At 44.2% G+C, this 26,139-nt stretch overlaps 1 protein-coding gene across 1 annotated transcript in view; it reads left to right on the forward strand.

The window, feature by feature from the left end:
* SLC12A3 (solute carrier family 12 member 3) overlaps window positions 1-26,139 on the forward strand; it is a 126,385-nt gene that overhangs the window by 95,647 nt on the left and 4,599 nt on the right. The window contains exons 20-25 of the mRNA XM_068261095.1: window positions 5,401-5,484; window positions 9,428-9,529; window positions 14,744-14,855; window positions 15,324-15,410; window positions 20,619-20,754; window positions 22,712-22,779. Of these exons, the coding sequence (XP_068117196.1) occupies window positions 5,401-5,484; window positions 9,428-9,529; window positions 14,744-14,855; window positions 15,324-15,410; window positions 20,619-20,754; window positions 22,712-22,779 (589 nt within the window). The remainder of the gene's footprint in view (window positions 1-5,400; window positions 5,485-9,427; window positions 9,530-14,743; window positions 14,856-15,323; window positions 15,411-20,618; window positions 20,755-22,711; window positions 22,780-26,139) is intronic.

Raw genomic sequence — 26,139 nt, forward strand, 5'->3', positions numbered from 1 at the left:
CGAAAGTTCACGCAAACCGAACTTTTGTGGAAGTTCCCGAACCGAAAATCGGAGGTTCGGGCCATCTCTACTCATAGCAGAGAGTGGTGATTGGGAGAAAATAATGCAGCTTTTCAACTGGCTGCATTAGGATGTGGTTAAGTATAAATGAATGTAATGTTGACTATATGTGTCAGACTGTCATTAGCTTGATAAAGGAGCAGACGCACCGAAACGTTGTTGCTATAAAATGACAGCTGAATAAAAGAAACTGAGCTATAAATACTGATGATGCCAGCTATTTTCTTCTTAAGAACGGATCCATAGTTTAACATTGGATTAGTTCACATCCATTATGATCGATTCCTTTACTATCTGCGAACAAACCGTCTTTTACTGCCAGTGTGAAATGGGCCTTAGCCTTTAACTGCATCCATCTTGTAACTTCGAAAAGAGTTTAAAGCAGAAATTAACTGATCAAACCCCAAACTATCCAAAACTGTGTGTGGTGCAGGACCCCTGGCTCCACCAGCTTGGCACAGCAGGAGATAAGGAGAGGTCCTCATGTCAAGCAGAGGGTTAAAGCTAGCTTCAGCAAAACTAGAGGATGGCTACATTCTACTACCTTTTATACATAAGAGCATGGATAAGGGATCTGCTAAAATCCCCTGCATTCATAAGCAGGGATGGGCGTGGTAATCTGATTGCTCTGTTATCAGGGCAAACAGATAGTGCCATAAACCTTCAACCCTGAGGCAATCCACCAGGCCAGGGGTTGCCTGAAGAAGAGATCTCACACCTGATACTTACTAATGTTCAGTGTTTGTGCATGAGCTCAAATAGGAATAAGGCCCCTTTTAAGGTCCGTACACATGCCGGACTGGAGGCAACGACGGGTCCGTCGTCACCTCCCGTTGGGTGGGCATTCCAACGACAGTCCGGCGTGTGTACGCACTGTCGGCGGACTGATACGGCTGTTTCTGAGCGGATCGCTCCGAAACAGCTGTATCAGTCTGCAGACAGACTGTACACACGCCGGACTGTCGCTGGAACGCCCACCCGGCGGGAGGTGACGACGGACCCGTCGTTGCCTCCAGTCCGGCGTGTGTACGGACCTTTACACTTACTGCGTTGAGTTAACCGCTGCATTCTGTTGCAAAAACAGCGATAGCCCTAGGAGGCTTTCACACTGTACGCGGTGCAGCATGTTGTGGTGGGTTCTGCCGCGCTACCACAAAAGTAACGTTTGCGATGATGTGGTAACCCCTGTAAGTGAGACATACTTTTATTGGAAGGTATGCCTCACTGTTTTGGTCGCTCCGCTGCAGTAACATGCTGTGTGACTTTTCAGATGCATCGTTTAAAGCTGGGAATATACCATGAGATTTTTTTGGCAGATAGATAGTTCGATAGATAATTTCCGACATGTCCGATCTGATTTTTGATCCTTTTTCTGATCGATTTCTCATAGAAGTGAATGGAAATCGATCAGAAAAACAATCGGAAAATTAATCGGAAAAACGATTGTAAAATAGACAGTAAGGGCTTGATTCACAAAGTGTTGCTAACCTACTTAGCACGTCTAAAGTCTTTAGACGTGCTAACCAGGGTGCTAAGTAGGTTAGCACCGGATTTCTCAATCAGATTGCTCGCAAAGTCCTATGCGCGCGCTAAGTCACATAGGCTTTAATGGGCACTTCGCGCGGAGCGCCCTGCGCTCTGTGCAGTGCGCGCGTAAAGTTTTACGCACATAAAGTTTTGCGCACGAAAAGCTTGTTTAGACGTGCCAAGGGGGTTTTCACAGGCGTGCTAACAGTTAGCACCGCTTTGTGAATCCAGCCCAGTAAATCTGCTAAAATTTTTTACTGTGTATTCCCAGCATAAGATCGCACCGCACCAAGTGTAGAAGGGCCCTCATGCCGGGAATACACCATTAGTTTTTTTCAGCAGATAGATGGTTCGATAGATAATTTCCAACATGTCCGATCTTATTTTCGATTGTATTTCTGATCCATTTCTCAAAGAAGTGAATGGAAATTGATAAGAAAAGATAAGAAAATCGACTGAAAAATCTAATCGTGTATTCCCAGCATTAGTCTAACATTAACAATAGAGATTCACTAATCCACTGAGGTGTGATAAACTGCCAGAATTAATAAAAAGGTTTTTTACAGGTTTATAGAACAACAGTAAATCTAATCCAATGTCCATACAAATGCACATAATGGGCCTGATTCACAAAGCGGTGATAACTCAGTTATCACGCCTAAAAGACTTTAGGCGTGATAACCTTTGCACCGCTGTGTTAGCACCGCTTTGTGCTCTTTATCGCGTGCAAAGTCCCGCGCGCAAAGTTTTGCGCCCATAGGGTTTAATGGGCGCATCGCACCGTGCGCCGCGCGATTGCGCACGCAAAACTTTGCGCGTGGGAATTTCGTGCAAGTTTCATTTTATCACGCCTAAACTGAGTTTAGGCGTGATAAAGGGCTTTACACAGGCATGCAAACACTTTGCACCCCTTTGTGAATCAGGCCCATTGTATATACACTCAGGGCCGGATTTGTACTTTCCAGTGCCCTAGGCCTGCTGTCGCCTACCACAACTCCCCCCCCCCCCCCCCCCGTCCCAATTTGCGCTCCTGCCCGAATGTGCACTGCAGCCAATAGTGTTCTGGGCATGCATACTTGAGAAATGACGCTGATGTATGACTGGTACTTGTCAAGAATGCATAACACAGTACTGGCGTTGGTTGCTGTGCACAATCTGGACAGGAGCGGAAAATTACAGGGATCGCAAGTCGCAAGTGGCCAGAGCATGCGCTGCTTCTTTGTCCTGTGTGCGACTCGCTGCAGTCAGAGCCACAAACAGGTGACAGGGCAGCTCAATGGAGAGAAGCCCATCTAAAACAGAGAACAGGTATGTAGCAAACATCCTGTCAATACCCACTTTGGATGTTTGGTTGTAATTAGAGCAGACCTAATCTCAGAACTTCCTCTCTGCTCTAAAAAATACACAACAACATAATAACCTTTAAAGAAAAACATTTCTTTGTTACAGCTGATACAAATCCTGCAATAAATCGGCAGTGTCTACTTCCTGCTTTCATGGAAGCAGCCATATTGTTAACATCCTGTTCTTTCAAATGAGCTTAGATGTTGTGGCGACAGGCGTCAGGTGACACCGGGAGAGGGAGAGATCAAATTACAACTTGTGATTAGACACAGATGAGGGGGAATTAGACAGGCTCTCTAAAAACATACAAGGTGGATTTTTCTATGTTTTCCTTCTGTCCTGGGCAAGAGTTCAGCTCCACTTTAAAGCATCTGAATGACATGTATTTATATTTGCTGAAAAATCTACATTATGTATCTCTTTTGAATGCTGAATGTACATATGGTGATGTGCTCTAACATATTGACGGTATACAGGAACAAATGCTGAAGAAGGCTTATTAGCAGAAAGATTACTTTTTTCTTTTAAGCCAATAAATGGTATCATCCTGATTAAAAACTCTCTGCTTTCACTGATGGCTAAGATGGTACAATGCTCTACTGCTACAGGACAGCAGAAGTATGCCAAACCATACACACTAGCATACAGGTAGTAACAGCTCAGGTGACAGTGAAAGTTTAGCAATGAAAGGAAAGCAAACAGCATTTTTATTTGCAGTTCTCAAAGATGGTAGGAACTGAAGGACAGAAAATGAGTCAGGAAAGAGTTAACTGAGACCACTGCTGGCTAGGAAGAAACAATTTAGGTAGAGATAAGAAAGTGTAATTAACTGCTGCTTGGGTCAATGTTACAGCCATGGCCGGATTTCTGGCAAGGCCACATAGGCCATGGCCTAGGGCACCAGATAAACAAGGGGCGGCCTGCAGACAGTGGGCATTATTTGCAAGTGTCCAAACAAATGAAAGTGGTCAGGATAACTGCACTATTAGTACCAGCTGGCATCTGCCTGTGCTGTGTTACAGGCAGCTGCAGTCCGTTAACCAAACGTTTGTGAACAGTGTGTGACTAGCAAAAAGCCAGACCTTGTCCAATGACATAGCAGCAGCTGCAGGCAGTTACAGAAGGCCGGTTCTCACGTACTTGGTGTGGGGGATGAAAGGACCAGGGGCAGCACCAGAAAATAGTACAGAATACAGAAGGCAGCGTCTCACAGTACCCATTTCTTAATTATTGATTGGCCAGCGCTGTTACCCTGGAGACAGCAGTGGGTACAGGACTCACTTTTACGTGTTGCTGACCCCACCCAATGTCCAATTGTTAGCCACTTTTGACTATGTGTGTGTGGTGGAAGGCTCCCAGCACGCCCATCACCTGTAGATCGCTTGATTGACCAGTTCCCCCGTGTGACGTGATTGATTCACTTCACGTTGCCATGGAGACCCCGGCACTAGCCGCAATAGTGGACACCATCGGCCCAAAAAGTTTGGGTGTGTGTGGAGAGAGGTGGTAAGATACGGTTTCGGTTGGGGCGGCTGGTAATAGTCGGCCTTGGGTGGTAAGAAGTACAAATCCGGCCCTGGTTACAGCTGTAAAGGTGAAGGTGAAGGAACTAGCAGAACTCACTGATATTTGTGAATGCCTGCATTAAAACTCAGCAGAACTTAGTTCTATCTGCTTTGTAATGTAAATCCCTGCTATTTCTCACATCAACTTGTATGTCCATCATACAGAGGAATGAATCATCATTTGACAGCAGATGCATTGCTGATTGTCATAAAACACCAGGAATTGTGAGAGAGAGAGACATGCAGGGATTGAGGAACTATGGAATTCAGCTATTAAGCTAAGTACACACGGGGGGACAATTGTAGCTGTCGCTAGCACACGGGAGAGTGTGCGCGACAGCTCGGCGCCAAGTCCCTCTGCATCCACACAGCAGCAGAGGCATTAGCGATGCGGCGGAAGCTGTCGCCGAGGTTCCTCCCCCCCGCCGGAAGCTCCGTGTGCTGCGTGTGGGTTGCTGTCGCTAGCCCGCATACACATGCGGGACTAGCGACAGTTCCGGCGAGGTTGCGGCGACAGCTGTAGCCGGCGATTGAACATGTCAATCGCCTGGCGACAGCTCCGACGGGCGGCGGTTGGGGGGCGCGCGTCATACACACGGGCGAACTGTCGCCGCAACACGCGTGTGCCACATGGATGCGGCGACGGCCGTACCCCAAGTATATGAGCCTTAGTGCAGAGCAGGATGCTGGCTGGCTGCAGGACCAGAAGAGGTGATTTACTTTGACAGATGACCTCTTCTCTCTCCAAGTCCTGCCGCCCTTCTGATTTTATCTGATGTTATCGCCATGGCCTTTGTGGCCTTCCCAGAAATCCGGCCCTGTATACACTAGCTGTTTAAAAATAAAAAGTAAGTAACTTTTGTTTTAAATCTTCTTCATACCTAAATTGTTGCTTTTTTTGTAGTCAATCCAGTGTTTCAGCAAATGGAAGAACCCAAATTGAAGGAAGGGGGGGAGAATGGAGCTGGCTGCATGACACAGGGGACACGTGAGTTTATGGCATGGAGATATTGATTTTAAAAACTACTTTAATACTGTTTTATGTATTAACTCTCTGTATATTAGTGTTTTGTGTGCTTGTAAAAAGCCATTTTGGAGTCTTAAGGTGGCCATACACTTATAGATTTGCTGCAGATTGGACCATCAGATAGACCGTCAGATGCCTGTCAAGACGAATATGACAGGAATCTATCTGATGTGTGCCACACACTAGGAAAATATTTCCAATAGATTTCAGAATGAAATCTATTGGAAATTAATCTAAATGCATTATTGGACCATTCGATCCAATGCAATGCTATGGGCCATAGATCGGCTGCCAGCTAGATTTTCCATCCCGTCAGATAAATCAAATCGATCGAAATTTATCAACATCGGCCGCAAATCAATCGATAGATTTGATAGAATCGATTTCTGATAGATTCCAATCTGATAGATTCCATAGAATCGATGTATTGATGGCTGAAATCAACCAGTGTATTGGCCCCTTTAGGCAGCTCTTAAGCCTCATCTACACGGTACAATTTTCCATCAGATAGGCAGATCTATTAGATAGATCTAATAAGAAATTGCTTTGTGGGTAGACGCCCAAATTGTTTCAGATCAATGTTGCGATAGATTTTGCTTTGATAAGTACCCCAAATCTATTGCAAAATCTAACGCAATCCTATTGGACCGGTTGGAAATTATCTAACAGATCCGTCTAATACATCCGAACTGATGGAAAATTGTACCGTATAGAGGAGGCTTAAAAGACCGCTGTTGAGTGTGTGGGGCTTCAGAGTCAGTGGTTTCATAAACTGAGGAGTCAGAGTCGGATGATTTTTGTACCGACTCCACAGCCCTGCCTAATACTGAGGGCACGTCTGACACATTGGAATCTCTGTTTCTGGTGCTGGACAACCTTGTCCCAACCATGGTCTGGAGTTCTCATTTAAGTCTATGGGCACATAAAGGCGTGTACACACGCACTACTGAGCGGATCGTTCAGGAACAGCCTTATCAGTCCACCGACAGTGCATACACATGCACTACTGTCAGCTGAAAGTCCGCCCTGCGGGAGGGTCTGACTGACCCGTCGTTGGCTTCTGTAGTGCGTGTGTACGCACCTTTAGATAAGCAATGATAGATTGAATGAGATAATCATTCAGGTCCAACTCAAGTGGTTAGAGGCAGGGTGTGGACCCAATAGGTAAAAATGGCATACAGGTTACCTGATACATTTGAGTAAGGTAAGTAGTGAATGGGTGTCACCTCCTGAACATCCAAAGCAAAGCCTCAGAGTTGAAGCACTCATTCATACAGCTCTAGGGAGTACCTGAGACACTTTAAAAAATACATGCTTGCATACAGGGTCGGATTTACTATAAGAAACAGTAGCCACATGCCAACAGGCGCCTTATGGAGAGGCGGCTCACTTCCCTTCCCGAGAGCCTCATTCCCTTATTCCCTATGCATAGTCCCAAGCAGTGCGTAAATGAACGGTTACTCACCTGGGTCTCGGCATTCCACTGACGAGATCTCCCTTCTGTCGGCGGCATCACTAGCTTCCTTATACTGAGGGTACCTCTGGCTACCTGATACTAAGGGGCACCTGTAGCTACCTATGACTGGCAAGGGAAGTAAGGGAGAAGTGACAGCTGGGCCAGTCAGCACACTTGTGGTGCGGTTCAGCAGGGTTTGTAGGTTCATGGAGGGTGAAGTCTAGGGTGCGAGGACATCTGTGCCCATAGGCTTCTGTGAGGTAAATCCTGGCCTGCTTGCATGGGTATTGCAATAGCCATGTAAAAAACAAAGGAAATAGATCTAGAGCCCTTAATAGTGTAGAATGTTAGAGGTCCAGAACAATGTTGAAGTAATAAAAAGGTGGTACTCACAAAGATGGGTTACCGCTAAGGTAACCACTGTAACCGCAGGTGGGGAGACTAGGCCTAACCCCGCTCTGGTTAAAAGTCGCTCTCTATAGACAGGAGAAGGAAGATGGGGTGTCACCCCTCCACCAAGGTGGACTTCAATTGCAATATAGATAGTATAACAGAGGCTCCAAAAATATTTAAAAAACGTTTAAAAGGGGAGGTAGTGGTGGACTCCCATAGTAGACTCACACAACTCAATTAATCAACAAAAATCTCTTTACTCACAGCTACAACTTATTGCAATGGGTTTCTCGGGTCTATGCCCGCATCACCACGCTATACAGGGAGCAACTGCTGATTAGCTGTAGCCAGTTTAAAGAAAACCTGAACTGAAAATTAAAAGTCAAAATAAGCATACACAGGTCATACTTACCTCCTGTGTAGTCTACTCCTCAATCTCTTTTTCCTCTCCTGCGTCCTGTTTGTCCACTGTGATCAATGGAATTCTCCATCCTCCATTTTGAAAATGGCCATTACCCCATAACAGCTTCCTGGTCAGCACACTGTTAAACTGTAACATCGCCCACTTGAGCCATAGGGAAACATGGACACATCAGTTCTCCTCTCAGCTGTAACTGACATCAACTGATATATAACCGACAGCAACTGATATATTTCAGTTCTGACAAAATGTTGTCAGAACTGGAAGGGATCACTGTCAGAAGAAAATGGTGAGTTTCTGAGAGGAACTGATGGCAAGGTAACTATGTAATGTTCATTTGAAGTTACCTCATGTGTTCATTTTAAACAATTTTACTCAGTACGGGTTCTCTTTAAGCATCATCAGACAAAACTGGTTACAGCTTATCTGTATAGCCCGATGAAGTAGGCATAGACCCAAGAAACGCATTGCAATAAGTTTGGAGCTGTAAATAAAGAGATTTTTGCTGATAAATTGGCTTTTGTGAGTCTACTGTGACAGGTAAGTCCACCACTACCTCCCTTTTTAAACGTTTTGCAGCTGTAATTCTTTCTTTTAATGTTGAAAAACAAACCCTCATTTTAGAATATAATTTAAAACTCATAATATTTGATATTTGCGTTTGAAAAATGAACTTGAATAAAGGAAAGTATAATGATCGTGAAAAACTGTAAAATTTAAAATGCTTACATATAAAATGTACATTTCCCACAAAGTAAGGCCTCATTCATATTACATCCCGCAGATGGAGGGGAAAACAGGAGGGAAAGAGGCTTCAGCCAATCAGGCTGTATAAGTTAAGTCTGAGGAGAAACAGAGACGCAAAAAAGGACAACCCAGCATGCCCTGCTACTTCCTTTTTGTGTACCAAATGTTGTGTGTACCAAATAAGAGTCAGGTAAACTGGGGAATGATCATTTATCAACTAGAAAAGTAATAGTGATTTTAACTTTTGGATTGCCTGGTTAGCATCCTTATTACTTGTTTACCAGATAAAAATAAAGAATTGATTTTTGATTTTATGTCCGACACACACATCAGAAAAAACATGGCTTTGCCAGTGGCAGTATGCCAGTGAATATGAGGTTTGAAAGTCCTCATATTCACTAGCATACTGCCACCGGCAAAGCCATGTTTTTTCTGATGGAAAGGTGAAATGATCATGTTAACTGCATGATTTTTCTCTTACACAAAGCTGGAAGCAGGGGCGTAGCAATAGGAGGTGCATTGGGGCCCTTGGGCCAGAAGGGCCCGAAGGGCCCTCCCTCAACTACAGTATTAGCTCTATATTGGTCTTATGCCACTTCTATAGATACATTGAATAGTGGTAATCATTAACAAACTGTTCCCAGTCCCCTTCTTGCACCTCTGACACTGTAGTTGCCATTGGCAGGTTTTGGTGCGCCGTATCAATTGTTATGTATAGAGTGCTTGGGGGGCCCCATTGTAAAACTTGCATTGGGGCCCACAGCTCCTTAGCTACGCAACTTGCTGGAAGCTTCATATTTACTGTATAAGCAGGTACTTTTCAAATACAATAAGCTCATGTAGTCCATTTACATTCAACTGTGCGACTTTGCTCTTAATAACTGCAGTAGACCCAGAGGCCGTGACAGCTGAACAGCAGGCAAGCACCATCTTCCAGGTCAACCAGAAAAAGAAGACTGTGGATGTGTACTGGCTGTTTGATGATGGAGGTGAGTGTCACCAACAAGCAGCTTTTTAGCACTGATAGCAAAATGTGAACACTACATTGTGCAACTGCGATGCACCAGTATTATAGCAGATAAAAAGCATCTATTGAAAAAAAGGTGCATGGAAATTTGGGTGCTCAGTAATGCTGATAGTAAAATATCAAAATATCAGTATTTAACACCAATATTCCACTATTAAAGTGTAAAATACCGGTATTAAATACTGGTATTTTACTATAGCTTAACCTAAGGCTACTCTCACACAGAACCCTCCCCCAATGCCTAACCCTAACCCTAACCCCCCCCCCCACACACACACACACACACACACACAAACTACCTGCCTGATGTAATGAATAGCGGAGATGCCGCCGCGTGGGCAAGCGGCAGGGCGGTTATCTCTGCGTTCCAGCCGGCGGCTTCTGCCACGCAGCAGCATGCTGCTGGTTTGCCTGGTCCTTTCAGTTCACACAGATTGAGAGCTACGCGTGCGCGCCAGGCGACCGGACCTTTATGCTAGCAGAAGGGGAGTCAGCTGATCATGCCGATCAGCTGATCCCAGCTATGCTCCAGATTGGCTGAGTGACTGGGGCGGTGCTGTGGAGCGCTCTGGGTATATATAGGACTTGCCTGGCAGTTGCAAGTTGTCTGCTGTTGCGAATGCTTACGTGTGAGCGCTCAGACCCCAGTCAGATCTTACAGTGTGTTAGAACCAGCCGGAGCTGGGAATTCACACTTAGTCAGATTCCGTGGATAGCCTTTAAAGTATTATTGTATTGTGAGACTTGCTTACCATTCTATTAGACTAGTTCCCAGGTGTTGAGACCAAGGACCTCACACCTAAGACTAGGAGATTGCTACTGCTTATCTATTAGACTAGTTCCCAGGTGTTTAGACCAAGGACCTCACACCTAAGACTAGGAGATTGCTACATTGCTACTGTTTATCTGTTAGACTAGTTCCCAGGTGTTGAGACCAAGGACCTCACACCTAAGACTAGGAGATTGCTACATTGCTACTGTTTATCTGTTAGACTAGTTCCCAGGTGTTGAGACCAAGGACCTCACACCTAAGACTAGGATTGACATATATACTGTTACCTGTTATGATCTCTGGCTTTCCTGACCACTCTCCTGCTTACTGATTCGGTACCTTTGCCTATCTGATACCTGTTGCCAACATTTGCCTGTACCCGGATACCGAATCAGTCTTCCGTCTCTGTACCTTATCTGTCCGTGTGTTGCCGACCTGGCTTGTCTGACCTTTCTGGCTGTCACTCATTCCTTGGGTGATCAGCCTTCCTGTACTGTCCGTGACACTTGCTCTTCAGGTGTTCATTAGCTGCGAGGGTCACCTGCTCCTCAGGGGACCATCTTGCAGCTCAGGCAGTGGTCTCTACCCCTCAGGAATCCTCGGCTGCAGTACAGTCTGTATCTCCTCCACATAAGGAGATCATCTTCAACACAGTCAGTGGTAACCTGCCCCTCAGGGGTCCACTGGATGCAGTGCAGTCTGATTCCCTGCTCTTTAGGAAATCCTTGGCTGCAGTAGTGTCTGTATCTCCCGATCCTCGGGAGAGAACTTCTCTGTATACTGTTGCACCAAACACATTATCACATTGGGTGTCCTGTGTCTAGCTATACTAGTATTATTGGTGTTTCTGCAGATCACCACATAATCAGGTATAGCATCTGTATTATTGGTGATACTGCAGATCACCAATAATCAGAAAAAACTTGTGTTGCTGACACCAATCGTTACACCTGATGCCTAAAGCAAAACATCCCACCCCCTGCACAAACTACCTGTCTTACCCAACCCCCACACACACACTACCTGCATGACGCCTACCCCTAAACACCCCCCGCACAAACTACCTGCCTAACCCTAAGCCCCCCGCACAAACTACCTGCCTGATGCCTAACACTAACACCCCCCACACACACACACACAAACTACCTGCCTGACGCCTAACACTAACACACAAACCCCCCCCCCCCCCCCCACACACACACACACAAACTACCTGCCTGACGCCTAACACTAACACACAACCCCCCCCCACACACACACACACAAACTACCTGCCTGATGTCTAACACTAACACACAACCCTCCCCCCCCCCCCACACACACACACACACACAAACTACCTGCCTGACGCCTAACACTAACACACAAACCCCGCCCCCCACCAAACACACACAAACTGCCTGCCTGACTTCTAGCCCTGTACCTGTGCCCGCTAATTATTGGTCACACAAATTACGGCTTAATGCCAATATTTCTATGGGTGCCTATGGTGGCACCCAAATTTTCAGCACTTGAAGGTGTCCAAACTTCCAAAAAATTCCCACCTCTTTGCTTTTAATATGCTTGTCTATAATTTCTAGTCTAGTTCCTCAGACAATGATCTCCTTTGCTTTCTCCAGTCCAATTATTTATTAACTTTTCTACTCCATTCAGGCCATTTTTTATTTCTTTATTAAAAAAGATCAACTTTATCTCTTTTCACTCTATTGCTTTAAGGGTTGCTTTATTGAAAGATAGTAGTGGGGGGGGGGGGGGGGAGACAATCAATACATTGCAAAGTAAGAAGTTAAAAAATACACACACACAGCCATTATTTCCCACAATGCAATGAGGTTCACAGACAGGAAACTGTGAGGACCATGGTCATGACATCATACTGTGGGAGGAGTTTAATCCCAATATCAGCCTTACAGACCCACCTGATGCTCTATTTGAGACAAAGTAAAACATTTCTCAGGGGAAAGGGGGTATCAGCTACTGATTGAGATGAATTTCATTCCTGGGTTAAAGTTCCTCTTTACTTCATGATAGATCAACAGCATGCAAATATATATATATATATATATATATATATATATATATATATATATATATATATATATATATATATATATATATATATATATATATATATAGCACAACTGCTTCTCATTTAATCACTTTTCAGGAGGCCTGAAGTGATTGTTCAGCAGTCTGTAAGGGTAGCAACAAATGTGTCTACATCTGTTAACTGGGCTGCATCTTTTCTTAGCTCAGTCACTGAAATGTTTAATTCTTATTGGGATACACAAATTTGTTTTAGTTTGTTTGTTCTTTGGGCTGCAGGCCCATGACGGGGTGTGCTGTTCCCTTTTGTCCTGAGGAAATTTGGCCTCTTTATTGAATCCTTGCAGCAAGTTTTCTGAAAACGGTGTTTCCTCCTCTTCATCCTCTGAGGAGGCTATCTGCTGGATCACAGGCCTGAAATATGACAAAACTGCATCCAGCTGATGATAGGCCTTTAATTCCTGTCTCTCATTTCTTTTCCTCATGATATCTTGGAATCAGTGGCACAGCTCTAGAGCCATGGGCCCCATGCAAATGTTATATTGAGCCCTGGTTCCAGCACTAACTGTATAATAATCACATAATACAGACCAGCAAACCATCGTTCGAAGGATGGTCACTATGTAAGAGTGTGGGGTGACCGGTATGTTGAGATTCATTGTTGAACTCCAGTAAGAGAAAGGAAAACCCAGGGGCACCAATATGGTGTAGTATTTTAAATTATGGGGAAATTAAACCCCACAAATACTAGTCACAAACATGGCTTGCTCTCAGGCAACCACTGTAATGAGGTGTGTTTGCAATCTCTGCTTCCGCTAGTGTGTTGCATTTACAGCTGGGTTGCGGGCCACTGCGCATTGTGGTCCCGGCCACCCCCCCACCATGATCACATTCCCATAGCCGGGAGCATTCTGCACAAGTGCAGTAACAACCCTAATGAACTGTGAATGCACCAGTCAAGGGAGTGTGATTGGGTATTGCATGCGGCCAGGACCACACATGTGAGGTGGTCCACAACTCAGCTGAGTCGCTGACTTTATGGGGCTTACAGCGACACAACAGAGGGGAACAGGATGTCAAGGGAGCAGACCAGGGGCGTAGCAATAGGGGGTGCAGAGGTAGCGACCGCATCGGGGCCCTTGGGCCAGAGGGGCCCCGAAGGGCCCTCTCTCAACTACAGTATTAGCTCTCTATTGGTCCTGTGCTCATAATAATCACTTCTATAGATACTTTGAGTAGTGGTAATCAGTAACAAACTGTTCCCCATCCCCTTCTTACACCTCTGACACTGTAGTTGCCATTGGCAGATTTTGGTGCACCGTATTAATTGCTATGTATAGAGTGCTTGGGGGGCCCCATTGTAAAACTTGCATCGGGGCCCAGAGCTCCTTAGCTACGCCACTGGAGCAGACAGACTACAGGGGGCTGGAAGATGCCCCAGGTAAGTATAAATTATTTTTTTATGATTGACTGAGGTACACTTTAAGCTAGTAGACATACATATATTAGATGTGGAAAACAATGTATATCTACCTGATATTAATCATTTACCATCGTGCTACAATTCCCCTACTTGATATTGGGTCAAATCTCAGCAAAGATTTTATATGGTTTCCTTCTCCCCATTGCAAACACAAGATTGTACTGCTCATTGAAGTATAATGCTGGGAATACACCATGCATTTTTTTTCCCTTGGATAGATGGGTTCGATAGATAATTTTCGACATGTCCAATATTCCTTCCGATCGTTTTTGGCTCGATTTCTCATAGAAGTGAATGGACAAAAGATAAGAAAAATGAACGGAAGATAAGAGAATCAAGCGTAGAATCGAGTGGGAAAAAACTATCGGGTGGAAAATTGAGCAGAAAAATGTATTGTGTGTACCCAGCATAATGTTTTGAAGACTTGCTCTCATGCTGCTCCTGTAGGCATAATCATGTGACCGCACACTGAGCTATAGAGATCTCTCTCAATATCCAGTCTTCAGCTTCCTGTAGGCATAATCATGTGACCAAAGACTGCAGACAGAGAGAGATCTGCAATATTATCCAGATTGCAGCTTCTTGTAGGCATAATCAAATGACCACTTATTGTGGAATGGTAGATACCGTATCTTCATGAATATGCAGCATCCTGTGGATATAATCCCATACATTCTGGGGATATAAGGTTTTTTTTATCTACCAAAGAAAAATCCCTTTTCAATGCTGTGTAATAATATATACTACAATGACGTGCAGGGTATTTATTTTAGAAAAAAATATACTGTATGTGGTGACTGTAACTTTTAACTGCATTTGGACAACATACTGCATTAATATGATAATGACATAATGAAATCTGACTTTCTTGACAGGTTTGACTCTACTTGTCCCCTATCTACTGAGCCGCAAGAAGAGATGGGCAGACACTAAGATTCGAGTTTTTGTTGGAGGACAGATAAACAGAATGGATGAAGAGCGTAAAGCGTAAGATGATTTGATTTACATTCTGTGGTCCTGTAAAGGAAGTCACCCCACATCTAATGCTGCTTATACACTATAGAGGTGTAATCGGATAGAGGTGTGCTCAGGGCCGAGGCAGAGGCTGGAGAGGCTCCAGCCTCAGGGCGCAGTGTAGGAGGGGGCGCACAATTCAATCAGCTGTCATTCCCAATTGTGTTTGAAACAGAAAGAAATAAGAAAAGGGGATACATGACAGTGACTGCAAGCCAGGTAACTAGAGATTAAGATGTTGGGGAGGTTGGGAGCCCTGGGGCACATATTAGTCTAATAGCAATCAGTGTGTGACGGTTGGGGTCGGAGGGATGGAGGGGCACACTTTGCTGTCTCAGCCTTGGGTGCTGAAGGACCTTGTACCGCCTCTGGGTGTGCTATAACGTGTAATGTATGGCTGTTATATTGGCTTGCTCTGACCCATGATCTCTTGTGTTGCAGGATGATCGCTCTTCTCAGCAAATTCAGAATTGTATTTCATGAAGTGCACGTCCTGCCAGATATCAATCAGAAGCCTCGGCCGGAGCAGTGAGTACATTGTGGATATTAAGTGTATTGGGGTTGGAAGCTGATGTACTCTGTATTATTCCAGTGCAGATGTCTTCAGTGGCTTGTGCTGACTGAGTCAGATGTGAAAACATCCAGATGTTTTGTTAGCCATTAAAAGTATAATTTTTACATTTTTTTCCCCTTTATTTTCCCTTTATTTTACCCATGTATTTCTGCCAGCTAACAGGGTATAAAGATATTTAGAAAACCCATTAGCAGCTTCAAAGGAATTATCTTGTTTGAGATAGTGCACTACTTTTTGTCCTTAGCAGGCAAAACTCATTGTGCTGTAAATTCTTGGAATGCTTTGATGTCTCTCTGCTAGCAGAGGATATAGAAACTAAAAGCAGAAGTCCTCTGTTATTGACTCACACTGCCCCGCAGTGACAAGTGGCCATAAATACACAATACAGCAGTACTAATTAGTAGCAAGGAAATCTAACAAATAAGAAATTAAAAAAAGTGCTAAAATAAATTGTCCTGGAGCACTTGCAAGCCTCTAAATAAACTGGCTGCTAAAGAGTTAAGGCAGGGGTCACACTTGAGCAAATCCGCATCGTTTTGCCACGAACAAAAAAAATGTATGCGGAAACACATATGATGGTAGTCTGTGGTGCTTGTGCGTTTACTGGTAGTTATATGTGGTTCCACTTAGGGAGGGATCACACTTGCACCTGTGGGAATCCCAGATAATTCCCCTCAAGCATTTTCCAAAGTGTTTTAACTTGAATTTTTTACAGTAGTTATTGATCTCAATGTAAAACCGCATGCGTTGTGTGGGAAAGTAATGCAGGTGCAGCACCGTATACTATCATTATATACATTTCCGCATGTGTATTTTGTATGCAGCTTTGCATGTGATCCCTGCTTTAGCATAATAGAAAAAAATGCATCAAGGGCCCTTGATGGCTAGCTGGGCGTCTTGCTTAAAGGTGGCCATACACTTAAAGATTTGCAGCAGATTCGACCATCTGATAGATTTCTGTCAGATGCCTGTCAAGTCGAATTTGACAGGAATCTATCTGATGTGTGCCACACACTAGGAATAGATTACCAATATATTTCAGAATGAAATCTATTGGAAATCGATCTAAATGCATTATTGGACCATTAGATCCAACGTAACTCTTTGGGCCATCGATCTGCTGCCAGCAGCAGATCGACCTAGATTTTCCATCCTGTCAGATCAAATCTCATCGAAATCGATCTATAGATTTGATAAAAATCGATTTCTGATAGATCGTTCAATGAGATATTCCACGACCTGTTAGCTGAAAGAACAATGCACCCACTGTATTACACAAAGAAACCAGAAGGTAACTTTGGGCCCGCTAGGATCCCTACACCAAGGTGCCCCTAGGCCTTGATAAATAAAAACAGAGGGCACAGAAACTTGCTATATAAAACCCGCATAATACAAAAATAACCAGCCTAAATATAAAGAAAATACAAAATGAGTAAGGAGAAATAACAAGAAGAAAGAAAGAAAGAAAGAGAGAAAGAAAGAGAGAAAGAAAGAAAGAAAGAGAAAGAAAGAAAGAAAGAAAGAAAGAAAGAGAGAGAGAGAAAGAAAGAGAGAAAGAAAGAGAGAAAGAAAGAGAGAAAGAAAGAAAGAAAGAAAGAGAGAAAGAAAGAAAGAAAGAAAGAAAGAAAGAAAGAAAGAAAGAAAGAAAGAAAGAAAGAAAGAAAGAAAGAAAGAAAGAAAGAAAGAAAGAGGGCAGGGACTTCCCAAAGATGTAGTATTCTCCCAGAATGCCACAGGGGTAGTAACTGTGAGCCCTGGGACTTCTCATCTGTGTACTTCGATAAGCATCACTTAGGCGGACATGAGAGACAAATACAGTGAGGACTCCTTAAACTCAAACCAGCTAAACCAAGTTTTCAAAAATTGTTCCTGCTTTCCCTGAATAGGGTCAAAATGTGGAAAATGGCCACTTATTTCCACACTTATATGGCCACTTATATGGGGAGCACTGTCCATTTTTTTTTTAACCCAGTCTACTTCACTGAGCCAGTCTTGCACCGTAGGTAGGTCTGTGGTCTGTCACGAGGAGGGAAGTCCGTTAGCTTGTGCATTAAGGTCTCTTAAGTTTGGAGCAGAACCAGAAAGTATGTAGCAAAATCCCTGTCTCAAGACCACATCTCCAACATACAGTGGGTTGCAAAAGTATTCGGCCCCCTTGAAGTTTTCCACATTTTGTCACATTACTGCCACAAACTGGAATCAATTTTATTAGAATTCCCCGTGAAAGACCAATACAAAGTGGTGTACACGTCAGAAGTGGATCGAAAATCATACATCATTCCAAACATTTTTTACAAATAAATAACTGCAAAGTGAAGTGTGCGTAATTAGTCGGCCCCCTGAGTCAATACTTTGTAGAATCACCTTTTGCTGCAATTACAGCTGCCAGTCTTTTAGGGTATGTCTCTACCAGCTTTGCACATCTAGAGACTGAAATCCTTGCCCATTCTTCTTTGCAAAACAGCTCCAGCTCAGTCAGATTAGATGGACAGCGTTTGTGAACAGCAGTTTTCAGATCTTGCCACAGATTCTCGATTGGATTTAGATCTGGACTTTGGGCTATTCTAACACATAGATATGTTTTGTTTTAAACCATTCCATTGTTGCCCTGGCTTTATGTTTAGGGTCATTGTCCTGCTGGAAGGTGAACCTCCACCCCAGTCTCAAGTCTTTTGCAGTCTCCAAGACGTTTTCTTCCAAGTTTGCCCTGTATTTGGCTCCATCCATCTTCCCATCAACTCTGACCAGCTTCCCTGTCCCTGCTGAAGAGATGCACCCCCCGAGCATGATGCTGCCACCACCATATTTGACAGTGGGGATGGTGTGTTCACTGTTCAGAGTGATGTGCAGTGTTAGTTTTCTGCCACACATAGCGTTTTGCATTTTGGCCAAAAAGTTCCATTAGGTCTTTCTTCCACATGGTTGCTGTGTCCCCGACATGGCTTGTGGCAAACTGCAAATGGGACTTCTTACGCTTTCTGTTAACAATGCCTTTCTTCTTGCCACTCTTCCATGAAGGCCAACTTTGTACAGTGCATGACTAATAGTTGTCCTATGGACAGAGTCTCCCACCTGAGCTGTAGATCTCTGCAGCTCGTCCAGAGTCACCATGGGCCTCTTGACTGCATTTCTGATCAGCGCTCTCCTTGTTCGGCCTGTGAGTTTAGGTGGATGGCCTTGTCTTGTTAGGTGTACAGTTGTGCCATACTCCTTCCATTTCTAAATGATCGCTTGAACAGTGCTCCGTGGGATGTTCAAGGCTTTGGAAATCTTTTTGTAGCCTAAGCCTGCTTTAAATTTCTCAATAACTTGATCTCTGACCTGTCTTGTGTGTTCTTTGGACTTTACGGTGTTGTTGCTCCCAATATTCTCTTAGATGACCTCTGAGGCCCTCACAGAGCAGCTGTATTTGTACTGACATTAGATTACACACAGGTGCACTCTATTTAGTCATTAGCACTCATCAGGCAATGTCTATAGGCAACTGACTGCACTCAGATCAAAGGGGGCCGAATCATTATGCACACACCACTTTGCAGTTATTGATTTGTAAAAAATGTTTGGAATCATGTATGATATTCGTTCCACCTCTCATGTGTACACCACTTTGTGTTGGTCTTTCATGTGGAATTCCAATAAAATTGATGCATGTTTCTGGCAGTAATATGACAAAATGTGGAAAACTTCAAGGGGGCCGAATACTTTTGCAACCCACTGTAAATGAGAAGAATCAGGAAACATGGCATGGAATACCACCAAATACCACCGTGTGAGAATTTGTTCCCTTCCTCCTGGCTCCTCGAGGAGATAGAAGATTTGTGAGAAAAAAACTAGAATCTTACGCCATTGCTTGTCACTAAAGTGTGTACCAAGATCTGCCTCCCATTTGGCCTTGTAGGGGAATTCGAGCTATTCAGAAGAAAGTACATCAATGAGACTGTGCCACGGAGTAAACCCTCCCCTAGATACGTCTGATCAAATGTGATAAGGGGCCTATTAAAAACCGCTCTTGGGCCCTGGGACATAACAAAATGTTTAAACTGGATCCAGCTCTGTGCATCAAGCCCAGAAGAGTTTAGTGTTTGCCTTAAAGGGACTCAGAGCTGGATTAAACAAAACGTTTTATACATACCTTGGGCTTTCTCCAGCCCCATACGCACGGATCGTTCCCACGCCGCCATCCTCAGTCTTACCTGCAGCTCCAATACCGGGTCCCTGCACTTCCGTCAGTCGGGCGAGTCTACGCAGAAGAAGTGCGCCCTCTACGTATCACTCCAGCGTCTGCTGGAGTAGAGAATCCTATTCTAGACAGGTTCCATATTTACTGTGGCTATTTTGAAGCCAGCACTGATGTAATATCTGCCCTTAGTCTCCTCTGCCTGATTTGCCCGCCCTTCACTACAGAAAGTGCATTGTTTCAGCCTGAGAAATTTTGACCAATCAGAGAGGAACAGAGGTGTGGGAGGGGAAAACAGGAGGGAAAGAGGCTTCAGCCAATCAGGCTGCATTAGTTAAGTCTGAGGGGAAGTAGAGAAGCAAAAAAAGACAGCCCAGCATGCCTTGCAACTTCTCTTTTGTGTACCAAATAAGAGCCATGTAAACTGGGGAATGATAATTAATCAACAAGAAAAGTAATAGTGATTTTAACTTTTGGATTGCCTGATTAGCATCCTTATTACTTGTTTACCAGATAAAAATAAAGAATTGATTTTTGATTTTATGCCCTACAGTTACTCTTTAAGGGTAAGGGTATGAATGGTGTTGTCCCTCTCCTCTTTTCCTGGGATGAATCCCACCTGGTCGGGATGGATACGCAAAGGGGCCAGCCTGTTTTCTACTCCTCCCTGTCTTTTGTCCCATCTTTATTGTTACTGGCGCCCCTCTCCATGACACCCTCTTTGAGACGCCCGTGCACTATGAAGATGCACCAGGTTTAGAATTTTTTCCTGGTTTTCATCATTTACCGTAAACCTGTGGAAAAATGTGGTATACAAGTTAAGCAATTTAAAATAATGTGTGGCATTCATTTTAGAAATTTGTAGAGCTGAACTGAAATAATTACTGTTACTATAAGTTTAAATTTAAAGATATTTCAGTACAGGACACAGCTGATGACCATGTAATAATCAACTGTCCCATAAATGTCCTGTTTCTGCTGACAGCGTGAAGCGCTTTGATGATCTCATTGCTCCATACATGCTGAATGATGGCTTCAAAGAAGAACTTCTAGTAAATGAGTTGAGGCGTGATTGTCCCTGGAAGATATCAGATGAGGAAGTCAAGAGGAACAGGCCCAAGGTCTGAATGAGATGGTTACTTATGTTACTTATGTTTGTATTTTTGTGCCAAGGTTCAATGTGCCCATATTCTCTATTTTTTGGACTGAGGTGGAGTCACTAACTCTGTCTCTGCATTATCTTACCTTGCTCTTGCTTATTTTTCAACTGTAAAGGTAGCCATACATCAGACGACTTGGCGGCTGATCGACCATCCGATTTGATTATTATAATCAAATGAAAATCGGTGCCGCCAAGTGCATGCACGACCGACAATGCGACCAATTTCAGGACAAAATTGGTTGCATAAGTCGATTGCGCATGCTGCAAGATGTTGGGCCACCTTGCTTGATCGGGTACGCGTTGGTAACAATGTGCAATTTTGGTAGATCGATGAAACCCCTGGCGCTGTCCACCCTAATGTTAAGTGTCCCCCTGGTGCCCCGTGCATGTTATACATTACCTATCCACAGCCTCCGCTTGTCCTCCGCTGCTCCGGGCGCAATCCGCTCTACATACACGCACGCCCCATGTGGTTTTCTTGTAAGGGTGCGCATATGACGTCAGACGTCATACATGTGGCCACGTTACTAGGCAACCACGTGGCACACTTGTATGAAGAATATAGTGCACCCAGAGCCAGCAGGGACAAGCGGAGGTCATGGACAGGTAATGTATAACATGCACGAGGCACCGGGAGGACATTTAACATTAGGGAAAAGCACTGGGGCGTGGAGGTGGTCGGATGCGGCATCACAAGGCCGATTCTGGATCGATTTCAGCATGAAATTGATCTGAAATTGGCCTGCATTGTATCGGCAGCCGACAGATCTCTCTCTAATCAGATTTGATTAGAGAGAGATTTGTCTCTAGGTCGAATCTGCCCATCATCACTTGATGTACGGCTACCTTAAGGAAAAATACTGTAATTCATGAGATAAGCAGATAAGGAGAGATAAATCATGAGTTAAGACAGATAAGGGGCCTAAAGCACTAACTATCGGTAAAGCAGCATTGCCAGTACCAATGCCAAGGGGTAGGGTGCAAGTTTCTATGGTCACATGCAATACACTACTTGCGTACTTAGCCAAACACCAAACGATATATAGCCTAACCATACCATACATTAGGCATGGAAGTGTCAGCATCCTGTTGTGTGTTTGTTTTTCTGGAGCAGGGTGGCCTAGTCAGAGACCAGACTTAAACCCTATTGAAAATCTGTAAAATAACTTGAAGTTTGCAGTCCACCAAGTCCCCCTACCACTTTTCTTCTGTGCCTGCTATACCGTTCAGAAACTACTTATAACAACTTTGAATTTGTGTCCATCACTACTCATGTCTGCAAGTGCTGACGAACCATATCTACTACTCCCAGGGTTCTCAAACCTATCAATTTTAGTGGGTTAGTGAATGCAATACTTTTCTTATGTATTTGTAACATTAGCAGTGTTGTGGGAATCAAGTTATACATACACAAAATGTGTTTTGTGAAGCTTATAGCTCGATTTTAATGTCAGTTTTCTGTAATATAATTTCCTGCCTTCACACCTTTAGGCACCGCCTTGTTGGTGCCGCCCAGATTGCATCGTTTGTAACACCACGTAACATTGTTTGACACGCAGTGGCATTAATCAATGACATAAAACCTCAACTTGTTGCGTCAGAGCACGGCTGCGCTCAGATGTGACTAATAGGGGGGCTGCCTTTCCAACGTCTGTGCTGAGTGCCAGAAGCACCGTTAAGGTATATGCAAGCCTCCCGTGAAATAGAAGGGTCGTTATTCATTTTCATGGCATTTCTCGAACTTATTCCTTTTCATGTCCACATTCAAATGCATTATTATTATATGTGGTTATTATTCTATAGCTAAGACCTCCTTTCTTGCATTGCTGATATGTTAGGCCATTATTCACATTTTGAAAATACATAGGGCTAAGTGAATCAGAAATGACATTTCTTCATTGTTTTTTCCTCTGCAGTCTTTGAGGCAAATCAGGTTAAATGAGGTGCTGCTGGATTATTCCCGGGATGCTGCTCTTATCGTCATGTGAGTATGATACACAATTCCTATAAGACATCCAGTTTTCTCAGTTGCCATACTTTATCATTAGTACATCGTTTATATCAGCAGTGCCCAATCTGCAGCAAGTTGGCCACATCCAGCCATTCAGTGCCTACTGGGGAGCCTCCAAATTATTCTGTTATCTACATTGGGGAACATGCACAGTCTTGTGTACAGGGGCGTAACTAGGGGGGAGCAGCACTTTTGATTGCAGGGGGGCCCAGAGCTGTGGGGACCCCCGACTACTAACCTTCCCTTCCTCTGATTCAGGGGACTATTCCTTCAGATCAGGTGTTTTTGTGGCTACAGTTGTTATGGGTTTGAAGATCATGATGGCCAAACTTGTTTTATGGCCCTTGTGAGATGGGCCCCAGATGGGCCCCAAAGGGTTGAAGGACGCCAAGGGGAGGCAAGGGAAGGGGTGTGACTATCGGGGGGCCCATCAAAATTTCGTTGTGGGGCGCCATGAATTGTAGTTACACCACTGTGTATAGTCATTATTGTGCCCTATTTAGTAATCTGCAGCTTTAGTGTACCTTTCTATGGCTACGTACATGCAACCAGAATTGGATTTACATCACGGAACATATAGATGTAAAAAAAAAACCTGCCACCTCAAACTCCACCCATCACTATATGCAAACAATCCAAGGTGTACACTGCTGGTAAACTGGGCCGATGTAAAGACTGGGTAATTGGTAAGTGGCTGACAATGAGGCAAAATTTGTACTTTTCTACTACGCACAATCTTTCTTGTAGCACCCCCCCACCACCACCACCTTTCCATGTGCAGCAGCCCCTGTCCCCTTTCATGTGCAGTCTTCCATGTGTATCATCTATGTACATCAACCTCCCCCTTTCATGTACAGCTTTCTCGGACAACATCTACCCTCTTCCTTGTTTAGTTTTCAATTTTAGCCTCCTCTTACACAATGACTGGGTGGCAAATAGTTGAGCAGAATCTCCAACCATTTCTCCCTATCCCGTACATTTTGATTCCAACCCTGTCCCTGAGGACAGATTGGTATGATCCATAATGGAGGGTGATTGGTGTGAATAGCTTGCGATCCTGTCCCTGCATACACCTTTAGTGATTACAGAGGATAGAGGGTAGGAAGTAGGGTAGGCTCCAATCAACCTAATAAGGGCCTGAGCACACCATTGCATTGCTCTGCAACGCAAGTGGCCGTGTGTTTTACACAAACTCATGGAACCTGTGTTGCTCTCTTTTGAAAAAATGAGCCCATTCAACTATACTATATGAGACAGCTCAAAATGTGTGCAGCAGTGCGTTTTCAGAGGGACACAGAAAAGGACACAAGGGCCAGGGGGTAATAGAGTGCCCAGAAGGACACAAAGGGCATGGAGGTGGACACAAGGAGGCAATAGAGGACACAGAAGGACACAATGGGGACAGAGGAGGACACAATGGAGACAGAGGAGGACACATGGGGATAAAGAGGAACAAGGGGAACACAAGAGGTAAACAATTGAGGGGGAGAACATCGACAAGATGCTCCTGGACCATGGACGCACCAGGTTTAGTATATTTTTTTCCCCTGGTTTTTGTACTCTAAGCCTAGGTGCGTCTTATAGTCCGGAGCGTCTTATATTCAAAAAAAAGGTGAATTCTACTGTGTTATCCAGGATCTTTAGTTTCTGTAGATAGTGCAGCCTGATCAGAGAGAGCACACAGGCTGTGCTAAAAAGACTGCTATCCAGTATTTGAGTTTTCTGGGCCCAAGACAATTATTAAACTTTTCTTGTGTAAAGAGGATTTCTCAGTGTTTAGATAGTGGTCCATCCAGTTGCAAGGTTTTGTCAATGTTTATTTTCCAGTATATATTGTAAATAGTTGCATATAGTTTGTACAGCACAAATAAAACCTATTGTTGTTAAACCACAGGACTGTCCCTCCAGACTTCCATCCCTGCCTGTCCCAGAAGCCAAAAGCACCCGGAGCAAATAAAAATAGCGCTGTACAAGTGCCTATAAACATGGCGCCACCATGGGCACGATTAGCGGCAAGGAGGTTATACTATAGTGCTTGCTATTTATCAGGCAGCATAATTTAACCTTCTTGCCGCTAGATGTGGCTTATACTATTGCCGCCTAGAGAACAGGCAGGGGGTTAGTGTTAGGCAGCGGGGGTGGAGTAGTCCAGAGTTAGGCATCAAGGGTGAAGAATTCCAGGGTTAAGCAGGAAGGTTGGAGTGGTTAGGTTTATGCGTAGGTAGAGGGATGGTTCAATGTGAGAGTAGGCAGAGGTATAGGTAAACATTACCTGGTCCCGGTGATTGCGTCTTCTCCACTTTCTGTCCTACAGACAGCCAATCACCATGCGGCTTCAGTCCCCACATGGCGATTGGCTGGCTGCAGGACTCCTGCAAACTGGCTCCCGATCGCCGGGACCAGGTAATGTATGAGAGATGCCGGTAATGACATCTTGTTACTGAGGTTATTTAATGTTTTAGGACATTTCTGAGCAAGCTGTCATTATCGGCAATCCCCCTGTGCCATTTTTCTGCAGCGCCTTTTTAAAATGTACTCAGAAGCACCTGCTACCTTCCTCTTGTGTTACAGTGGACACTGTGTATCGTGTGAGGCCTGGGACTCGCTACAAAGCGCTATCGTAATCGCTAGTGATTTGTGGTAGCACTTTGCAAGCAATTTTGGGAGCGATTTCTCTGCTCTTATACATTAGAATGGAAACGCTTCCAAAATGCTGCATGTCCTGCAATTGCGATTTGCCTAATCACAATCGCTCTAGTGGAATCTGTCACATTCATTTACATTGGCAGAGCGTTTAGGGAAATCACTAGCGATTGAAAGAAATCCCTAAATGCTCAAAAAAGTGGGTCCCAGCCCTGACACACATTTGCTTTAAAGTGTACATGAAGGTGAATCTTCCCCTTAAAAAATAGTGGGCGCTCCAATAACTTTCAGGTTGTGTGGTTGCCAATGTCTGTCCCATTCTCTGTTTTTGTTATGTTTAATTACTGCCAGGCAGTTGAATAAACTATACAAGAAGAGCCCTAGCTGACTATGTACTGGATATGTATGAAATCCGAACTGGGCATGCCCAGTAAATGTGAATTCACACATCTTCGGTATACACAAGTTCATGAACCAGGCATGCCCAGTTACAGGAATCACTTGTGCATGAGGGATTCCTTATACTGGACTTTGCGAGTTCACAGCAGCGAGCACCTCGGATGTAGTGGAGGAGCAGGGTAAAATGGGGAACGGGAGAGACCCAAGGGACAGCAAACGGTGCAAAGTAGTTGGTAAAAGAGCACCCCGCATTGTTTTGTTTTCACGTTTGGTCCGTTCCAGGTTTGCTTC

Source organism: Hyperolius riggenbachi, chromosome 11 (genome assembly GCF_040937935.1).
Source record: "Hyperolius riggenbachi isolate aHypRig1 chromosome 11, aHypRig1.pri, whole genome shotgun sequence".
Taxonomy (NCBI): domain Eukaryota; kingdom Metazoa; phylum Chordata; class Amphibia; order Anura; family Hyperoliidae; genus Hyperolius; species Hyperolius riggenbachi.